The sequence below is a fragment of the Nicotiana tomentosiformis genome, chromosome 6 (genome assembly GCF_000390325.3).
Source record: "Nicotiana tomentosiformis chromosome 6, ASM39032v3, whole genome shotgun sequence".
Lineage (NCBI taxonomy): Eukaryota > Viridiplantae > Streptophyta > Magnoliopsida > Solanales > Solanaceae > Nicotiana > Nicotiana tomentosiformis.
The window spans coordinates 122,032,258-122,052,705 of record NC_090817.1 but is presented as its reverse complement, the minus strand read 5'-3'; the positions used below and the strand labels follow the sequence as shown (position 1 = coordinate 122,052,705).

Here is a 20,448-nt window from a genome sequence, read left to right as displayed (position 1 = left end):
TTTATTCTCATCAGTTGATCCAACTCTCTGTATTCCGAACTGCAGTCTCTTTGTCAAGGTCAGCAAAAAGTTGTTCTTTTCCTTCTTACTTTCTCTCTTTTGTTTTTTTACTCCTTGTTACTGATTATGCCCATTTCATTCTCGTGTTATACATGATTTCATGTCGACGGTCCAAATTTGTGTTTTCTATAAAATGTAGAAAATGTTATTCTTGTCATCTTTTGCTTCTGTTTTTTATTCTCTACCCCATAACACTGAATGATTGCTCGATGCTATTTCAATTATTTTCCTCCAATATGGTTATATTTCTACATTTCCTCTACAGAGAAGTGCTCGTGGACTCTGCTGTTTCTATTCTGATCCCGACCTGTTGGTGTAGGTAATTTGATTCAACAAGATAAGATGGGTGGAAATGCAATGAACAATGATCGGGAATTTACTAGAAATAATGGAGAACGGACACTACTTGTTGGTCGTACAGGTAATGGAAAAAGTGGAACGGGCAATAGTATTCTTGGAAGAACTGCATTCAGGTCAATGCATTGCTCGTCTGGTGTTACAACTACTTGTCAGCTTCAGCGGACTCAATTAGACGACGGAAACATACTGAAAGTTATTGATACCCCTGGTATATATATAGCCAAATTTCTTCTTTAACTATAATTAGCTTGATTAGCATAATAATATGTTTACAGTATCTTGTAGGAGGATATAATATTTCAGAAAGTAATTCTGAAAATAAAAATATTATGACAATATAATTTTTTGTCTAAAAATTTCTAAAGAATTCATTTGTAAATTTATGGGGATTTACTTGCAGATATTTCCCTAGGAAAATCTGTAAGAAAACTCCTTTCTTTGGTGATCTTTTACCAAAAGTTTCATTCGATTTTTGGTATTTCTTACCAAAATATCCGCAAGTAATTTACGTGCGGTTCTAAAATCCCCGGCTAATTCACATGCAGATTCAAAATTCCCTTGGGACCAAAATATCCGCAAGTAATTTACGTGCGGATCTAAAATCCCCGGCTAATTCACATGCAGATTCAAAATTCCCTTGGGATTTCTAAAATCAGCAAGTAATAATTACCTACGAAGGTTTTTCCATTGGATTTTTTTTGGAAGGAAAATCCGCAAGAAAATTGAATTACCCGCGAATTTTCTTTTATAATTTCCAGAAAAATCCCCATGTAATACGCTATATTCTTGTAGTGTTTGTACAACCACCTTGATTGTCTCTTAAAGGTTTAAGTGAATTTCTGTTTCACTTTCACATATAGTAGCCTTTAATCTATCAATTGAAAGATCTCTTTTAGAAAAGATGTATTGAGACTCCATCCACGGTCCCACGAAGATCTTTACGTACTTGTTTCAATTATTTCCTTCCAATATGGTTATAATTCTACATTTCCTCTACAGAGAAGTGCTTGTGGACTCTGCTTTTTTATATAATTATTCTGATCCGACCTTTTGCTGTAGGTTATTTGATTCAACAAGATAAGATGGGTGGAAGTGCAATGAACAATGATCCGGAAATTACTACAGATAATGGAGACCGGACACTACTTCTTGTTGGGCGTACAGGTGATGGAAAAAGTGCAACGGGCAATAGTATTCTTGGCAGAACTGCATTCAGGTCAATGCATTGCTCTTCTGGTGTTACAACTACTTGTCAGCTTCAGTGGTCTCAATTAGACGACGGAAACATGTTGAATGTGATCGATACCCCTGGTATATATGTAGCCAAATTTCTTCTTTAACTATAATTAGCATAATTATATGTTTAAAGTATCTTGTAGGAGTATATAATATTCAGTAAGAACTCTAAGAGAGTTTCATTCTATAGTCAATGATAACTCTTAAGAATTCTTCACTGCGCTTATGTCTGTGATTTGTTAACATTTTTCACCTGTCTGTAAAACAACAATTTGGTACTTGCTGCGAGAGGCAGATCCAAGGGAGGAAATGATCTCCTATGTCCAGTTAGAATTTGAATAGAAAAATAATAATCCTACAAAGATCTACTGTAATTTATTTACTGATCTCCTGTCAGTTTAATTGATCCCATTGTATTCGGTATGATCTATGTACAAAATGTGCAAATGGTTATAATGTATACAAAATAGTAAGATCAAATTCTCGACTAACATATGTTTGCTGCATCTTTTTTTGTTTCGTGATCTGTTAAGTTACTGATATGGCTGACGCTGTGGAAACTGTAGGACTGTTTAATATATCCCGTGGGCCTGATTATGTTCTAAATGAACTTGTTAAATGCATCGATTTGGCCAACGATGGTGTCCATGCTGTACTTCTAGTTCTGTCCATAAGAACTCGGTTTTCAAGAGAAGAACAAGCTACTTTTCAAAGCTTTTTGGACCTCTTTGGGAGCAAAATTAGTGACTACATGATCGTGGTATTCACTGGAGGAGATGAGTTTGATGAAAATGATGAGACTTTGGATGACTACTTAGGTCTTTGCCCCGAAGCCTTACAGGTTAGATGGAGATCTTTATGCTCGGATATTTTCATACCCTAGCTAGCTTTTGGAGTAAGCTGACAGCGCTATCTACTAATAAAATTTATTTGCATCTGCTTGTTATACAGTTTGTGTGATGGATCGATATCTAGTATAACATCTTAATCAGTTTTCCTTTTCTCTTTATGATGCTCATGCCTGTGAAGGCTGATCCTATATATTGGATTATACAATTACAGGGAACTCTCAGCATGTGTGGAGAAAGACGAGTGCTTTTTGACAATAAGACTAAGGATCCAAAAAAGGTAGCTGACCAATTGAGTAATCTTCTTTTGCATGTGAATTTTGTTGTAGAAAAGAATGGTGGAAAACCATACACAAGCGACTTGTTCAAGGATTTAAAGGTACGTATTTAACTGTTACTAATTGGTTGTATTCATCAAAATCTTGTCTAGTTGCAAATGTTGGTTGGATATCAATTGAATGTTATTCCAAGGGAATGTTGGTTGGATATCTACGAGGGAGAAACAGCTAAACAAACAGCCGCGCGTGTTAACATATTTGACAGGTTAATTCTAACCTTCTGTTGGATATTAAGCATCTTGAAGAAGAAGTGGCAAAGGAGCGTGTTGCTCGGCTTGAAGCAGAAGAAAGTGCAGAAATAGCTCAAAAGAAATTGGAATATACGAGTCGTTTGATGAGAGCTAGCTTGGAGAGACCACGTCAAATGGCGACTGAGGAACTCCAAGCATCAAATCTGAGACTACCTGGAATGTGTCTTATTTTATGATTTAGCTATCAATGCAATGTATTAGAAAGACCTCAGATTAAGTTGAGGACTTATGGTTATGTTTTGCTGTCCTTTAATTTCTACCCCTCTTCTCTAATGTGGTAGAAAATTTTATGCTTTCACAACATATCTATCCAATTTTATGCTACTGTGGGTTTGATTTTATGAGAGCTAGCTCTCATGCTGGTCTGAAGGCTTTCTAATTATAACTCATAAATGTTTTATGATTTGTTGAAGTTTTTGATAAATTGATGATTAAGGCTCATTGGGATATCATTTGAAAGTTGTGATCAAAATTTAAAGTTATTCAATGAAAATTTTAGTTATTTGATGATTTTTTCATGAGTTGGAATTCGTAGGAGACAAAATCCAAATTTTTTAATACAATATTATACATTCAACGTTATATTAAGTCATGTATAATATTATATAATGAATGTATAAATACTGTTACAAGAAAATAAATTGAAAACATGCAATGAACTCAATAAAACATTCAAAGCGCGACTATTAAGTGTCCCGAGGTAGAAACTGTTTACGTAAATCGTAAGTGAATGTCAATGGATTGGAGAATGAAAAGCCACAAAAACTCTCTTTTACCAATAAATTAAGTTGTTATTTATTCTCATCCGTTGCTCAAACTCTCTCTATTCCAAACTGCAGCCTCTTTGTCACGGTTAGCAAACTGCTGCCTCTTTGCTCAAACTCTTGTTTCTATTTGTTGGAGAAACAGTTTTTTTTTGGGAGGATTTAGCCTATTTTATTAGTGTATAAAACATGGTTTAATGTTTAAAATCTGTGCACGTTAACATACTGTTTGTTTTTGCTTCTGTTTTGGTTTTGTTTTTCGACCCCATTAAACCATGAGGTTGCTAGCATATTTTTATGTCGTACGCTAAATGTATTTCTTTTTTTCGCATGGAGTGTGCAAGTTTGGTGGTAAGTTGTAATTTAGTGTCTTCCTTGCTTTATTCACTTACCTAGTATGATATTTTCCTTTTTCTTTTTGGTTGAGTGTTTTGTTTTTGTGGGGTTGGGTTTTTCCCCCTTCCGTTTTAGATTAAGCTGAATTTATTTTTAGGGTAGCCTGTGTTACGTTCTTGCAAAATAAGGAGAACCTCTCATTTTTTATTTACTCTTGAAACTTACCACTTTTTATAATCCCAAACCAAACCAAGTGAAAAGTTCTTACCTGCACTAGGATTTTATTCCAATATGATTTTGAATACCATTTATTCATTTCGAACAATTCATCCTAAAGGTTTTTATTGTAGCTAGTAGGCATATTTTAACATCAGGATTAATCTCACATCTGATTCCTACCTCGAGTTTCATCTCTTATGTATATATATGTTGTTGCTCAACTTATATTATACTGAATTTGTAGTTGTCTTAAGCTTTGAAATGCCAGGAAAATGTAAATACTAAACTCATCCTAGTCTATTGTATGAGAACTTAATCTTCTCTTAAACACTTAAACAGTATATTTCTCATTCTTGTATTATCAGTTGTATGTTCAGAACTCACATGACACTAGTTTTACTGTGTTTCTGTTAATGATGTATTTCTTCTGATGTTTCATCCTTTATTCTGACCGCGTCCTTTGTTGTAGGTATAGTTTGATTCAGAACGATAAATGGGTGGAAGTGCAGTTAATGATGATTGGGAATTTACTAAAAATGAAGCTCGGACACTAGTTCTGCTGGGCCGCACCGGTAATGGAAAAAGTGCGACAGGCAATAGCATTATTGGAAAAAAAGAATTCACGTCAAAGTACAGTTCTTCTGGTGTTACAAGTACTTGTGAACTTGAGAGTGCTCAATTAGACGATGGACTGACTATTAATGTGATCGATACTCCTGGTATAGCCAACTCCTTTCAAAGCTATAATGAACTTGATTAGCATATGTATCTTTTTTTACTTGTACTTTTATTTTATTTTGGTAATTAATGATAGATGATGAATTGAGTTTAATGAAAGGAACGAGGATTCATATCGCTAATCCCAACTTGCTTGGCAGTTGGGACTGAGGCATAGTTGTTGTTATTGATGTATTCTTCAAGAAATCTGTGAAATTTCTGATTGCTAAGGTTGTTGGAATTGTAGGGTTGTTTGACTTTTCTGGTGAGCCTGAAGTTATTGGCAAAGAAATTGTTAAGTGCATGGATTTGGCCAAGGATGGGATCCACGCTGTTCTTTTAGTTTTGTCTGTGCGAACTCGGATTTCTAGAGAAGAGCAAGCCGCGGTGCAGAGCTTTCAGGAGTTCTTTGGTAACAAAATTAGTGATTACATGATTGTAGTCTTCACCGGAGGAGATGAGCTTGAAGAAAGTGATGAGACTTTGGACGGTTACTTAGGTGGCTGTGACTGCCCTGAGCCTTTAAGTGTAAGATTATGTGCATACATTGTTTTCTCAGATATATTTGCACCCTAGCCTTCAGAATTAGCTGACAGTTTATAGAATCTAATGTGTTTACATTGCATTCATCTGTTCAAAGAGGGTTCGTCGTTCTGATCCATTCATGGCGATTTCCCACATTTTGGCGAAATCTTTATTTTTGAATATTGATTCTGCTTGAGAAGAATTCTCATTGGTTTGTAATGTCTAGCATTTTCACACTGTGACTGTGCATATGGTTTTCTAAGTCGAGCGTCAGCCTCTCTGCCTTCTGCGTACACACTACCCTTCCGGGATTACACTGAATTTGTTGTTGATGTTGTTGTTGGTGTTGACTGCATATGGTTGAGAAAATTGTCCTGTTTGTAAAGGTTGTTCTGAAGTATTATTTGTATTACCCTCACAGGAAACTCTTAAGCTGTGTGATAATAGGAAAGTACTTTTTGACAACAAGACTAAAGATCCCACAAAGAAAGCCAAACAACAGAAAGAACTTCTTTCACTTGTGAATTTGGTTTTGGAGAAGAATGATGGTGTACTATATACAAATGAATTGTTCAAGGAATTACAGGTATGTATTTAATAGTTCGGTTGGATTATATTCTTAACTATCCTTGTTAGTACTTTACAAGGAATGTGACTAATAACGTTTGTTGGTATATTGAACATGAAACTTCATAATCAGGCCATGAGGATTAGTTACTTGATTGGTGATGCTGTGCACGAGAAAAATGAAACGACGGAACCAATTCCAAAGTATTATGAGGAGAAATATACGGGACTAACTGTAGAGGTATGTATCATTGCTGAAAAACTTTTGCTTTTTTCTATTTGAAAACATGTGTTTATCAATAGAAAATGAATGTTTGATTTCTGTATCTGTTCGTAGTCAAACAATGCTATCTTGTTTAGAATAAGTTGAAAATAGATTCCATATTTATCAGAGAACAGGAATTTGTTAAATGACTTGAAATCTCAAGCTTGTGCAGACTGCTTATTAGATTTCTTTAATTGCTGATATCATTTCCAACACTCGCTGCCCCCAATGTACGTAGTTATATTGCAGACGTCTTGTACTAGAAGCTAATTTTTGTTAAGTTGGAAATCCTTTAAAATTTGCTTTTAGGTCGATCCTGATTAGAAACATCAGATTCAGTATCCATTTAAGTTATAAGTCTAGATTTTCTAGCGGAGCCTGTGCATCATGCAGAGGAGAAGCCACTCTTTGGTTAGAGTTGTCAATTGACCGCTCTTTGTCAGAAAATTACACTGCATATATATATAAAATATCAGGTTTTAGAGGTACATAACATTTTTTTAAGTTTGAACACCTTGAGGAAATTCTTGGTTTCGCCACTGGCATCACGGTATTTGACAGGTTACGAATAAGCTGATGGAGGTCACGCAAAGGCTTGTAGAGCAATTGGCTACGGAGCGTGCTGAGAGGGTAGTAGCTGAACTGAAAGCTAAAAATGCTCAATCCAAATTTGAGGATGAGATTCGCGTGTTCAGAAAACGTTTGGACAGTGCTCAACGGGATACTGAGGAAGCTAACCGTCGTATGAATGAGAAACGCTGCCATATTTTATAAATCTGATATATATATATGTGCTTCTTTTTGGAAACTCATCTCTAATTGAGTCTATGTTTTGCCAACTCTTTAGTTACTGTTTTTGTTTGCTGTGTGATGTCTAATGACTTTTTTTATTACTTGAACGCATTACTTTGCAAATGGTGAACGTGAATATCTTTAAGCTTTTTGTGTCATTTATCTTCAAGAGTCTTTAGAGAACTCGCAGTATTTTCATAATTTTATCTCTAAATCTTTCCTTTATTTTGTTGCTTGTATGCACTTGTGAACTGGCGTATTTTAATTCGTTAATCTATGTCATGATATGCAGTTGTGTTTTTGGTTTTTCCAGTGGCTTTTTGTCGTTAAGATCTTGATATTAGAAGTGAGAAGGCTTTCGAATTCTGTTACAATCTTTAAAGGCTTTTCTAAAAATTGTTGTGTAGTAAACATTAATATTGAAAATTAAATATTTACACTATCATATTACATAAAGGATCACTTCTTTTGATTCCTATTTTAATTCGTTCTTAGCGGATTCCATCATGTCCCCACTGCTACAAGATCACCATTCTTCTATTTCATAATATATGATCAAGTCTACTCGTGTTAGTAATTAATTGTCCCGTTTAATTTGGTGACTTGACCCAAAATTCACGTAGATACTTTATAGCCGCTCTCAAAATAATAGCCGAATATATATATATATATATATATATATATATATATATATATATATATATTTGTGTATATATATATATATTCCGTATCTTATATACAAAAATTATATAAATTTTACTCTTTTTCGACTACCGATGTAAATAATTTTGGCACGTGCTAAAATCGATAATACCCCAAACTAAATGAGCACTGCTTGGACATCTACAGGCTAAACCAATCCTTCCACAAGTATCAACTGCATGTCCTCCTTGATTAGCACAAATGATTTATATATTCTCTTTTCATTTGTCACCATTTAAGTTTTGACCTTACTAAAAAAAGAACTATAAAAAAAAATAACCTTTTCGCCGGATTATATATGCAGCAAAATCTCAAAATTTCTTATTTGATATTGGGCATAACTTACCTAAACATCTGCCAATAATTAAATGGACCGTATGCTATCAACTAAAATGGTGCAAATAGTACGGGCTAGTCAGTTTTCGGATTGATAATTAAAAAATCGTTTGCAAAGTCATTGAAAAATAGACACTATTTTAGTGCAACACGGAAAGTTCTAGCATAATATACTGGAGATTGGTGCACATGTGTATGAATTTCCAGCATATTATGCTGGAACTCCAAACACGGAAAGTTCCAGCATAGTATACTGGAGATTGGAGCACATGTGTATGAACTTCCAGCATATTATGCTGGACCAGCATATTATACTGGAACTCCAGTATATTATGCTGGAATATTTTTCGGATTTTGAACAGTGTTTTCGTTCATATTTATCTTTACATGAAAAGTGACTAAATATCGATTACTTTTGAAACTGTGGCTATTTTTTAATTATCACTTGTAAATATGACTATTTTTGAATTTCACGGTTTACAGCTAGGGCTGAGCATAATTTGATAAATACCGAATTGCCGTTTCGAAACCGAAAATTTTGGTATTTGGTATTTAGTATTTTAGTATTGGGCTTAAATTTTGTTAAAAACTTGGTATTAGGTATGGTATTCCGTATTCAAAAATAAAATATTGATACCGTACCAAAATATATACTAAGTTGCATAATACACATATCATTATTATAATATAAATATTAAAGTTCTAAATTTTACATCCCTTATTTTTATAATTCCCTTTAACCTTTAACATAATCTTTTCCCACTATACTTGCCTTTTTCACTTTTCTTTGGTTGCCAACCTTTCTCCGTTCTAGGTTTAGCATTTTTGGATTCCATTCTTTTTTTCACAATATTATAATATTTTTATTTTTATATTCGTAAATATCTTACTTAAGAATATTACAGTATATACATTAGTTAATATTCGAGTCGAACAAATCGAAGTTATCTTACCGAATAAACCGAAAAGTGAAAAGCCGAACCATATCGAATTTAATTAGGTATGATATTGGCATAACATTATAAAAAATTGAATACCGAAAAATCAAATCTAAATACCGTACCGTAACGATCAACGAACACCTCTATTTACAACTGTCAACTAATCTGTATCAACTAAGGCGCAATGGGTACAACTATATTCTACCTTCATTTATTTAAACTTTGAATACGTAATCGTGAAAAAATAAATTAAAGGCCAAGCAACACATGCAGGTTAAAGTCAGGAATTGGTCCCAAGTTAACAGTATCCAAGATTTGGACTGCTTCACATGCCTTTACCCGTTCCCATGTTTTGCCTTATTTGCCTTTGCATTGACTATTTGTTGTGTCTCTGCTTCCTGTTTTAGTGTAGTTTTCTGCTTTTGTTCCATCATTGTCCGTTTTTGAATCATCTACGCTTTGTTCAAAACAACAGCCTACTTCCTATCTTTACAATACTTTCATCACATTTTAATTTCTTGTAATGGGACCAAAGTTTCTTTGGTTTCATCGCAAGATTGATAATTTCTTTCTTCTGTGTTTTCTTCTTCGCAAGGAAACCCATCTCGAAACCAGCAAGTTGCCTAAAACCTCCCTTGTTGTCTTGCTTGCTTTCGGATAAGAAAGACTAGTCACTTTAACCTACCTTCCTAGCTTTAGTTGCCTTAAGGCTCGTCTTTCTTTCAGAACCTTGTTACTTTAGGTTAGTAAGCTACCTCTTCCGCTTTCAGGCAAGGGTAGCTCTGAAGGAAGAGTTGAGCGGAACAAGCATAAGGAGCAACAGTTTTCTTTTTATTGCCTTTATCATTTTTCATTATTGGTAGCAATAAAGTGTAGCACACCATATTCTTTACGAGTTTAACGGTGTAATATAATATTTACCCGTAAAAGATAATTACATATAACTACTCGTAATAAGTTAACTAGTAACCTGAAAAAGACAGCCAATTTGCTATAAAAATTCCCTTCACGTGCTATTGCTTTTAAAAAAGGAGTAATGAGTATATCAAAGCGTGTTACTATTGTTTTTCAAAAATATTATATCAAAAATTAAAAAGAAAAGCAGTATTATGAGCTCGTGGACATAATAGATAAACTCTTTGTGTCATGTTTTCTCTTTTAATCTCAGTGGATAAGATGATAATTAATAAAGGGAATTAGAGAATACAAAGCCAAAGTACTTCTAGTTATTTTTTCTATTTAGAAATTTGCAGAGAGATTCCACAGGAAATAGGAAGGCAAACCATAATAATTTTTGTGCCATCTTCAAGTGAAGCATGATTGACATAATTGTTAATTTGCACGGATTATATCTGTAATCTGTGATATGACACAAGGCTTAGCTTTCAGTGAAAAACATTTCCTTTTTACTTTTTCTCTTTTCTCATAAAGCAAACAGAAACATATGCATGTGCTTTGGAAGGTGAATCCGAACTAGATTATTACATATAATATTTCACACAAAAGTATTCTTTTACAAAATTGTTTTAGTTTAAAATTAATTTTACATAATATTTTCAAAAAGAATATTTTAAACCAAATGAGTGTTAGTTTCGTTTATTATTGCTATATTCTTAGTTTATTACTCAATATTTTCTCATTCCCTGTGGCCTGTACTTGTGAATATATAAACTGAATATATTTTCACATTTTCGCACCTCTCTATTATCAACAAAAACACCACAAGCTTCCACTATTGTCGTACATTACTTCATCCGGTCCATGACTATTTTATTTTTTTATTTTGGTCAAATATAAATGTCAATTTACATAATTAAGAAAAAATTAATTTTTCAAAATTTGCTCTTATTTACATATTTTAATATGTCAAGGTAACAATTAATTAAGATTAATTTAGTAAATATTTTTTTTTTGAGATGATCCACCAGAAAAGTACTAATTTAAATTCAATTAAAATGATTAGTGAAGCCATTATTCTTTTAAAATAAATATTCACAAACAAAATGTTCTTTTTAGAAAACCGATGTCCTTTCTTCAGTGAATCCAAAGAAGTCAAAGGTCCTGCATTCACATGGGACCAAAACCAAAACCAAAACCTTGGAACTAAAATTTCCGAGATTCCGGGGCAATGTTCTTCAGTTGTTTGACTAAAGCTTCAAATTTTGGTCAACGGAAGTTTTGCTCTTATCGAAGTTAAGTTATAGGCATTGAACATGGGTGGGGTTTTAAAAAAAAATAAAACGTAAAATGTTTGGATAAGATCAAAGTTTGGTCACATTATCTAGTGAAATATTTTATTCGCACCCAAGTTTTACATCAAATTATAATGGGTAAAAATTATTTCGATCCCCAACTTTATCTTAAAAATCAAATTCCTCCTTCAATATTAAATAACTAGTCTTAGGGTACGCACGTTGCGCGTGTACCCTACTATCAGTGAGTATAAAATTTTAAAAATTATACAAATATTATTAAATAATATATTTTAGCTACTAAATATAAATTATAATATAGTATAAGTTCTTGAAATAATATATGCCAATTCTATTTAGTTAACTCGATAAAAGAAGAAATTACGCCATATTTAAATCACCAAATGTCATATTTATAACTTTTCCATATGTGATGAATAAACCGTTAGATAGAAGCACAAGGTGTTTATGTATATTCTATGTTATTCACATTAATATTTCAACTCTTATATAACCTTTACGCTTCTCTAAAACTATAATTTGAAAAGGCAAGCTCGAATATTGCAAGTTTATAAGAGAAATTATTGAGGACAATTCAAGCTTATCAAACCCATGGTGGTTATGAAAGAGTCCTAATTGAATTAGGGTTCGATTAAAAGCTTGATTAATATTCATTTTTCTTATTATAAGGTTTTACTTTAGCATGAAGATGGAGAGTAGTGGCAGAAAGCCGAGAGTCAAGAGAATTTAATTCCTTGTGATTTTTGGATTTGCCTCCAACTTACCGTAGTTGTGCGATTATCTATTTTCTTAGATTAATTAGCAGAATATACTTGAGGTGAAGAAATTAATTTATAGAAGATTGTAACAATAATCTCTACATCTACTCTAAAATTAGGTACTCGAACTTGATGTATTAGTTAAGTGTCTTATCATAAGAATTTTTAACAATATGATGTTTAATTAATGAGTACAGTTATGTTGAAAAATTGGAGAGATTATACCTAATAATATCTATTAAAATGAATTTATATTTTTCATACATAATATTATATGATTGAAGAGTAAAAAGGTCGTGTGACTTTAAATTGGCATTTTGAGCTATTATTATTATTATTTTTTAGTTCATCCCACTTTTTTTTTGGGGGGGGGGGAAGGTAAATGCATTAAGAAAGAAGCATGAAAATTTACCTTAAAGTACAAAATTTCTCAAATAATATGATTGTGTGTTTTTCTTCAAAATCGATATGTATATAACAAACTATTTGATTCTATCTTAACCAATTTTTTTATTTTTATAAATAATGTTTTTGATGTAATAAATTCTTTATTTTTTCTTCTTTGTGGTCATGATTAATATATTAGTTTTTATTGTTTAAATTTATTCATATTTATTATTATCAGTGTTGGTGACTTACCTTAATAAAGCTTTCGTTGTCTTCAACTTACTCATAATCTGGTATAGCAATATGAATAAATGCCATATCTATTTTTCGTTTCTTAGTTTTTCCTTATGTCCTTTTTGACAACTCTTGAAACCAATAGTCAAATAAAAATTAATTTTATTTATTTATTGATATTTCTACCTTTTCTCTATTTGCTTTGCAATAAATGATTATCAATTTCCTATTACAAACAAATGATTACTATTTTTTACTATTCCAAAAATTAATTATAGACACTAAGTTTTAAAAATAGAAAACCAAGCTTTTAAATAAATATTTACTGTTTAAAATTTTTATAAAAATACAAAGGACAAAGAATACAAAAATTGTTGTGGAGTTTCCTCGTAGGAAAACAAAACTTTCCTTATACTTTTAATAGTTAGTGTGAGCACCTAAATTTTTATTATATTTAAATTTTTATCACCTTCTACTGTGTAAATATTTTTAGAAATGTAATATATACTTTTTAGCTTTATTATATTTATATATATATATATATATATAGGGTAAAAATTTAAAATAATTTAAAAGATCAATTATTAATATTAATATTATTTTTATTTTTATTTTTATCTTTATTTTAAAATAAAATAAATTATAAAATCAAAAAAAATTAAATAGTTTTTAAAATTTTTGGATGAGAATAAAAAATATGAAAAGTAGAAGTATGGATTTAAAAAGTAAAAGTAAAAGTAGGTGGAAATTGTTTAATTAAAAAGTAAAAGAAAGTGGAAAATTAAAAAATAAAAAGTAAAAAAATGTGGAAATTTAAAAAAAAAAAGTAAAAGAAATTTAAAATTAAAAAAAAAAGTAAAAGTAGCTAGAAATTAAAAAAAAATTAAAAGAAAGTGGAAATTAAAAAAGAAATAAAAAAAGTGGAAAATAAAAAAAGAAAAGTAAAAAAAGTGGGAATTTAGATATAATAAAAGTAAAAAGTGATAAATTAAAAAATAAAAGTAAAGGAAAGTGAGGAATTTATTATTATTATTATTTTTAAAAAAAAATGAGAAGTGAGAATTTTATTTAATTAAAAAATAATAAAACAATAATTAAACAAATCTGAATAAATTCCTAATTTTTTTCTTTAAATAGAAGAGAAATGTGAGGAGAAAGAATGGAAGAACGAAGAAAAAAAAAGAGAGAGGAGGGAATGGAGAGAATATTTTTTCTTCTTCTACGCTAAGAGAATTTTTACTCGTGTCATTCTTTCTTCTTCTTTCTTTCGAAAAATCCAGCAATTCATCATCCCGTTTAAGACTCCAAAAAACCCCAAAATCCAGCTTCAAAGCACCCAAAATCAGCCCCAAAAAATACCGTCAAAAGCCAACGCCGGTGAAGTCGCGTTAGAGCTCCGTCGTTTGAGGTTCTGGTTAAGCGCTATTTTTTTTTGATTTTTGCTGTTTTGGAGCTTCTCTTCACTATACCTGCCGGAAATTTTAGCAATAAAGGTTCATCCTCTCTTTAAATTTCTATTTGAATTTGTCATGTTGGATGTTTATTGATAAGTAGGGATTTTAGCCTATTAATTGCTCTCTTTTACTTGTGTTTTGGACCAAAAATGCGTGAAGGTATTCCTGAAAACTAACTTAATATGATTGCTTGCAGGGATTGTTCAAAATGAGCCAAAGGAACCATAATCAACTTATAAAGGAGTCAAAACTTGAACAAAAATCAAAACTGGGCCAAGAGGTGTGGAACGCGGACCGCGACAAAAAAGTGCGGCCGCAAAAGTATCAACACGGATATTATTTCACGGTCCGCGATATGAAGAATCAGAGAGATAATTTTTTAGGCACAAACATGAACGCGGACCACGACAAGAAGATGCGGCCGCGAAAGTACCAGCGCGACCGCAAAGGGAATTTCGCGGACTGCGGTTGCTAAGGTTCAGAGAGTGTATAATTCAAGCAAAAATGAGAAAGGCGGTCCGCGTCAAAGTTACGCGGCCGCGGAAGTCTCTCACGTGGACGCGGTAGATATTACGCGGTCCGCAAAACAAGGTTCAACCCAGGTCCAGATGTGAAGAAACGCGGACCGCGATCAGAATTACGCGGCCGCGAAAGCAAGTGTGCGGCCGCGGTCAGAATTACGCGGCCGCGAAACTTCCGCAGGGGTATTTCTGTCCGAAAATTTCAGCTTAGTATAAATAGATCTTTTTGTCAATTCTAGGTTATGTTATTTTTTTGCTGAGCGCGTGAGACGTCTAGGTTTTTCTTTTTGGGCAATTTTGTACAAGATTTACTTTATAACATTAGATTTTCATCTTTTAATTTAGTATTATGGATTATATCTTCTCCTTATCTTTGATTTCTACTATTATTATGAGTAGCTAGACCCATAGCTAAGGTTGTGACACAGTCCTAGTGTGAGTATTTAATGGGTCTTGAATTTTAGGGCTTGGATATTTATGGGTTAGTGATATTTAGCCTAGTTCTTGCTAGAATTATAGAATTAGTGGTTGCAAACTCTGATTCATGCCTTTATGATTTGGTTTCTTCTTGAGAAAGAGGGATTAAGTCTGGAAAAACTAGGCTAACAAGGAATTGGAGTGAACTCAAGAAATTGATAGCCCCAATTAAAGGGTTAAACCTAGAGATAGTAATACCCGACTTTAGCTAATAGCACATGACTTGCATGAATACCCAGTTGGACTTGAGAAAGCCAAATTGGGCAAAATCACTCAAACTATCGAGAGATATAGAGTGAGTACTTGGGTGTGATGGCTATATTACAGTCCCAAATTAATCAAGCTTGCCCTAGATTCTTACTACCCGTTAGATGTCCACCTAGGCGAAAGTCACTACCCTAGTCCTTTTAAATACTTGAAAACCAACATAAAAAATATTGTACTTAGCTTTAATCTTAGCATACAATAGAAATAAAAATAGAAGTAGAATCAACACCATCATGTTTGGAAGTGAAATTAGGAACAACACACACAACTAGATTTAGATAAATACCTAATTTCGAATCAATTAACTCCCTGTGGAAATCGATCCCGACCTTGTTGGGTAAAACTACATCGACCATCCTCGCTACTCAATAGTGGTGTAGGTTTGGACCAGATTAATTTTTGGCGCCGTTGCCGGGGAGTTAGATGGTCTTAGCTATATATCTAACTATTTGTGTGTTTTGTTTTTCTTTCCTTTTATTTTTCTAATTTTTGTGTGTCAATTGCTTTTAGGTACCAAATGGCTCTTAACGAAGTCCTCGGACATATTCCTCAGGGGGAGGAGGTAGATGAAAATGAAGTGGACGAGGTTCATCTTGAACCTCAAGTACAAAGAAGAGGCCGCCCGTCTCATGACAACGTTCCAAACCTTCCCCCACCTCCTCCAAGGGCAGCACACCGGGTGTTGCCCAATGAAGGCTACGCAAGTGCAATTGTCCCGCCCCAAATTCGGGTTTGGTAATTTTCAAATAACCAATGTCATGGTTACTCTATTAGAACAAATGAGTTTCTTCACCGGAGCTCCACATCAGAATGCATATAAGCATCTCAAAGGTTTTGTAGACACATGATGTGGGAACAAGCAGACGAATGTATCTGAGGACGCTTTGAGATTAAGGCTTTTCCCTTTATCACTTAGAGGGAAGGCTTTGGATTGGCTTGAGAGGCTAGCCAACCATTCCATCACCACTTGGGATGATTTGGCCGAGAAGTTCATAGCAAAGTTCTTTTCTCCGGGACATATGGCAACATTGAGAGATGAAGTCCTTGCTTTTAGACAAGAGCCAAATGAACCGTTACATGAGATTTGGGAACGGTACCAGACAATGGTCAAAGAGTGCCCCAATAACGATATGACTAAAGCAATGATCCAACAACCTTTTATAGGGGTATCAACAGAACTAATCAGTGTGTGGTGAATCAGCTCGCAAGGGGTAACTTCATGAACACGCCATATTCAGAAGCATGTGAAATATTAGATGAGATGACGGACACCTCTTCAGCTTGGCAAAGTCGGGCCAACGTTCCTCAGGGTGACCCTAATGTTATCCACCTTCACAAGGAACTCCATGATCACGGACCAGCCATAGCAGAGTTGACAACTACCATGAATCAGTTAGCCAAGGCACAACTTCAGCAGGTTCAGGGGTCAAAGCAAGTAAATTCCATGGAAGGAGTGAATGTAATGGTTAACAAGAGGAGACAAAGATGTCAACAATTTCAACACAATCAGGATCAATTTGAGCAAAATGGTAGTGGTTACGACCAAGATGACGCTTATGACGATCAAAGTGAAGAGGTTCAATATGTGAACAATTACCAAGGTCAACGGAGCAGTGCTCCAAATTAACAACAATGGAGATCACATGGAAACAATCAAAATTGGGGTAACCAAAGCCAAGGGAATTGGAATAGTGGCAATAACAACAATCTGAACAATTGGGGGAACAACAATCAATATTGGGGGAATCAAGGAAATAACCAAGGCAATTGGGGTGGCAACAATAATAGTAATTGGGGAGGCAATGGAAACCAAGGGGGTTGGAACAACAATAATCAAGGGAACCGGGGGTCGGGCCCTTAAAGGCCCCCGATGTATTAACAACCTAACAACCCGCCTCCATATCCGTCACAAGGGCAAAGTTCTTCCAACAATGAGATGGGACGGATAGAAAGTATGTTCAAGCAAATGATGGAAAGAAATGCCGACTCCGATGCCAAAATAGCCTCTCACATTACTTCTATCCGCAACTTGGAAGTGCAAATGGGTCAAATTTCTCAAGCATTGAATACCTGCCCTAAGAGGTCACTACCAAGTGATACGGTAGTAAACCCGAAGGGTGGGAACAATACAGGCCATGCTATGGCGGTGACTACAAGAAGCGGTAGAGGTGGATATGCAAGTACCTCCAATTCAAGAAAGATTGTGAATGATGATTTGGTTGTGCAAGAAGATGATGAGATCTAAGCCAATGATGCGAATGTGAATGATGAAGATAGACATTGATGATAACGTGGAGGAGACACAAAATGATGTGAAGCCGTCTAGGGAACATGTGATAGACATACCAGAAATGGTAGTGCCCAAAGCCAAGGCCCCTTTGCCAAGGCCTCCTCCACCGTATCCTCAAAGGCTTGCAAAGCAAAACAACGAGAACCAATTCAATAAATTCATTAATATGATGAAAAGTTTGTCCATAAATGTACCTTTAGTTAAAGCTCTAGAACAAATGCCGGGATATGCCAAGTTCATGAAGGACTTGGTAACAAAGAAGATGTCAATGAACTGTGAGACGATCAAAATGACAAATCAAGTGAGTGCTATTGTGCATTCCATGGATCCAAAGCTAGAAGATCCCGGTGCCTTTACAATTCCATGCACTATCGGTAGTGCCAATTTCGCCAAAGCCTTGTGCGATTTGGGAGCAAGCATTAATTTGATGCCATATTTTGTGTTCAAAACATTGGTGATTGGGCAACCAAGACCTACTTCCATGAGGTTGCAAATGGCGGACCGAACAATGAGGAGGCTATTGGGGATAATTGATGATGTGCTAGTTCGGATCGACAAGTTCATACTTCCCGCAGATTTTGTGATACTCGACTGTGAGGTTGACTATGAGGTGCCAATCATATTGGGGAAACCTTTCCTAGAAACAGCGAAGGCATTGGTTGATGTAGAAGCTGGGGAGCTCACCTTCCGGGTGGGAAATGAAAAGGTTATGTTCCACGTATACAAGTCAATAAGGCAGCCTAATAGCAATGAAGTATGCTCTTTTGTGGATCTTGTGATAGAGGTGATTGTTGATGACATGAATGCTATGATCAATGTGGAAGACCTTCAGGAAGCTGTGTTGTTGAGTCATGAGGATGATGAGAAGGCAGGCTTGATATGATGTGCAAATGCTTTGCAAGGAATGGGATCCTACACATATGGACCCCGTAAACTTTCCCTGGACCTTGAGAACCGGAAAACTCCGCCAACAAAGCCCTCAATCGAGGAGCCACCAACATTGGAGTTGAAGCCCTTGCCTTCATACCTCAGGTATGAGTTCTTAGGCCCTTGTTCCTCATTACCTGTTATTCTTTCTTCGTGCTTAACTAATGTGCATGTATATTCCACCCTTGCGGTGCTTCAAAGAAGGAAGAAGGCAATAGGTTGGACATTAGCAGATATTCGGGATATAAGCCCCGCCTTCTGCATGCACAAAATCATATTGGAGAAAGATGCCAAACCCTCCGTGGAACATCAAAGGAGGTTGAACGAGGCCATGTAAGAGGTAGTCAAGAAAGAGATCATCAAGTGGCTAGATGCAGGGGTTGTGTACCCTATTTCTGATAGTCCATGGACTTTGCCGGTATAATGTATCCCAAAGAAGAGGGCATGACTGTGATCACAAATGATAGAAATGAATTGATCCCCACAAGAACTGTCACCGGTTGGAGGGTATGCATGGATTATAGAAAGCTGAACAAAGTGACCCGCAAAGACCATTTTCCATTGCCATTTCTCGACCAAATGTTGGATAGACTTGCCGGGCGTGCTTATTATTGCTTTTTGGATGGGTACTCCGGGTACAACCAGATTCTCATTGCACCCGAAGACCAAGAGAAAACCACCTTCACCTGTCCGTATGGCACATTTGCATTCTCACGGATGCCGTTTGATTTGTGTAATGCACCGACTACCTTTCAGTGGTGTATGATGGCAATATTTACAGATATGGTGGATGACTCCCTAGAGGTGTTCATGGATGATTTTAGTATTGTGGGGGATTCCTTTGAAGAATGTTTGGATAATCTTTACAAAGTGTTGGCCCGATGTGAAGAGACCAACTTAGTGCTTAATTGGGAAAAGTGCCACTTTATGGTCGAGGAAGGCATTGTCCTCGACCATAAGATCTCCAAGAACGGTATTGAAGTGGACAAAGCAAAAATTGAAGTGATATAAAAACTCCCTCCTCCGACTTCCGTCAAGGGAGTGAGGAGCTTTCTTGGTCACGCAGGGTTTTACCGTAGGTTCAGCAAGGATTTCTCAAAAGTGGTGAACCCCTTGTGTAAGTTGTTGGAAAAAGATACCAAGTTTGTGTTCAATGATGATTGCATGAAAGCTTTTGAGATACTCAAGTATAGGGTGACTACCACTCCCATCATTATCGCACCTAATTGGAGCTTACCATTTGAGCTCATGTGCGATGCTAGCGACGTTGCGGTAGGAGCGGTATTGGGGTAAAGAATCAACAAGATATTTCATCTGGTCTATTATGCAAGCAAAATAATGAACGATGCCCAAGTCAACTATACGGTGACCGAGAAAGAGCTATTAGCCATTTTCATCGCCATGGAAAAGTTCCGCCCGTACCTCATGGGTACCAAAGTGATTGTGCACACCGATCACGTGGCACTTCATTATTTGATGAGTAAAAAGAACTCTAAGGATAGGTTGATGAGATGGGTTCTTCTTCTACAAGAGTTTGACCTTAAAATCATAGACCGAAAAGGGAGTGAAAATCAAGTGGCGGACTATTTATCCCGCTTGGAAGAGGAGGGGCGGCCCCATGATGGCCTCGAGATTAATGATTCATTTCTGGATGAACAACTCC

General features: G+C 35.0%; 2 protein-coding genes and 1 pseudogene across 2 annotated transcripts; all 3 read left to right on the top strand.

The window, feature by feature from the left end:
• The first annotated feature begins 790 nt into the window (after nt 1-790).
• Nucleotides 791-3,350, top strand: LOC104108218 (immune-associated nucleotide-binding protein 1-like; annotated as a pseudogene).
• A 323-nt stretch (nt 3,351-3,673) lies between these two features.
• On the top strand, nt 3,674-7,260 carry LOC104108219 (immune-associated nucleotide-binding protein 9-like). The gene is made up of 5 exons (XM_070179398.1): nt 3,674-5,131; nt 5,377-5,657; nt 6,076-6,240; nt 6,355-6,462; nt 7,048-7,260. Exons 1-5 carry the CDS (start codon nt 4,906-4,908, stop codon nt 7,258-7,260), a joined length of 993 nt encoding a protein of 330 aa, XP_070035499.1. The 5' UTR covers nt 3,674-4,905.
• Nucleotides 7,261-17,835: 10,575 nt separating this feature from the next.
• On the top strand, nt 17,836-18,741 carry LOC138894679 (uncharacterized). The gene has a single exon (XM_070179397.1). It carries the CDS (start codon nt 17,836-17,838, stop codon nt 18,739-18,741), a length of 906 nt encoding a protein of 301 aa, XP_070035498.1.
• The last annotated feature ends 1,707 nt before the right edge of the window (nt 18,742-20,448 follow it).

What these genes read in the sequence shown, in the direction of transcription:
- LOC104108219 (XM_070179398.1), top strand. Translation starts at nt 4,906, where the DNA reads ATGGGTGGAAGTGCAGTTAATGATGATTGGGAATTTACTAAAAATGAA. An exon ending in TAATGTGATCGATACTCCTG is followed by an intron (nt 5,132 to 5,376) that starts GTATAGCCAACT and finishes TTGGAATTGTAG; the next exon opens with GGTTGTTTGACTTTTCTGGT. An exon ending in ATACGGGACTAACTGTAGAG is followed by an intron (nt 6,463 to 7,047) that starts GTATGTATCATT and finishes GGTATTTGACAG; the next exon opens with GTTACGAATAAGCTGATGGA.
- LOC138894679 (XM_070179397.1), top strand. Translation starts at nt 17,836, where the DNA reads ATGAAGATAGACATTGATGATAACGTGGAGGAGACACAAAATGATGTG.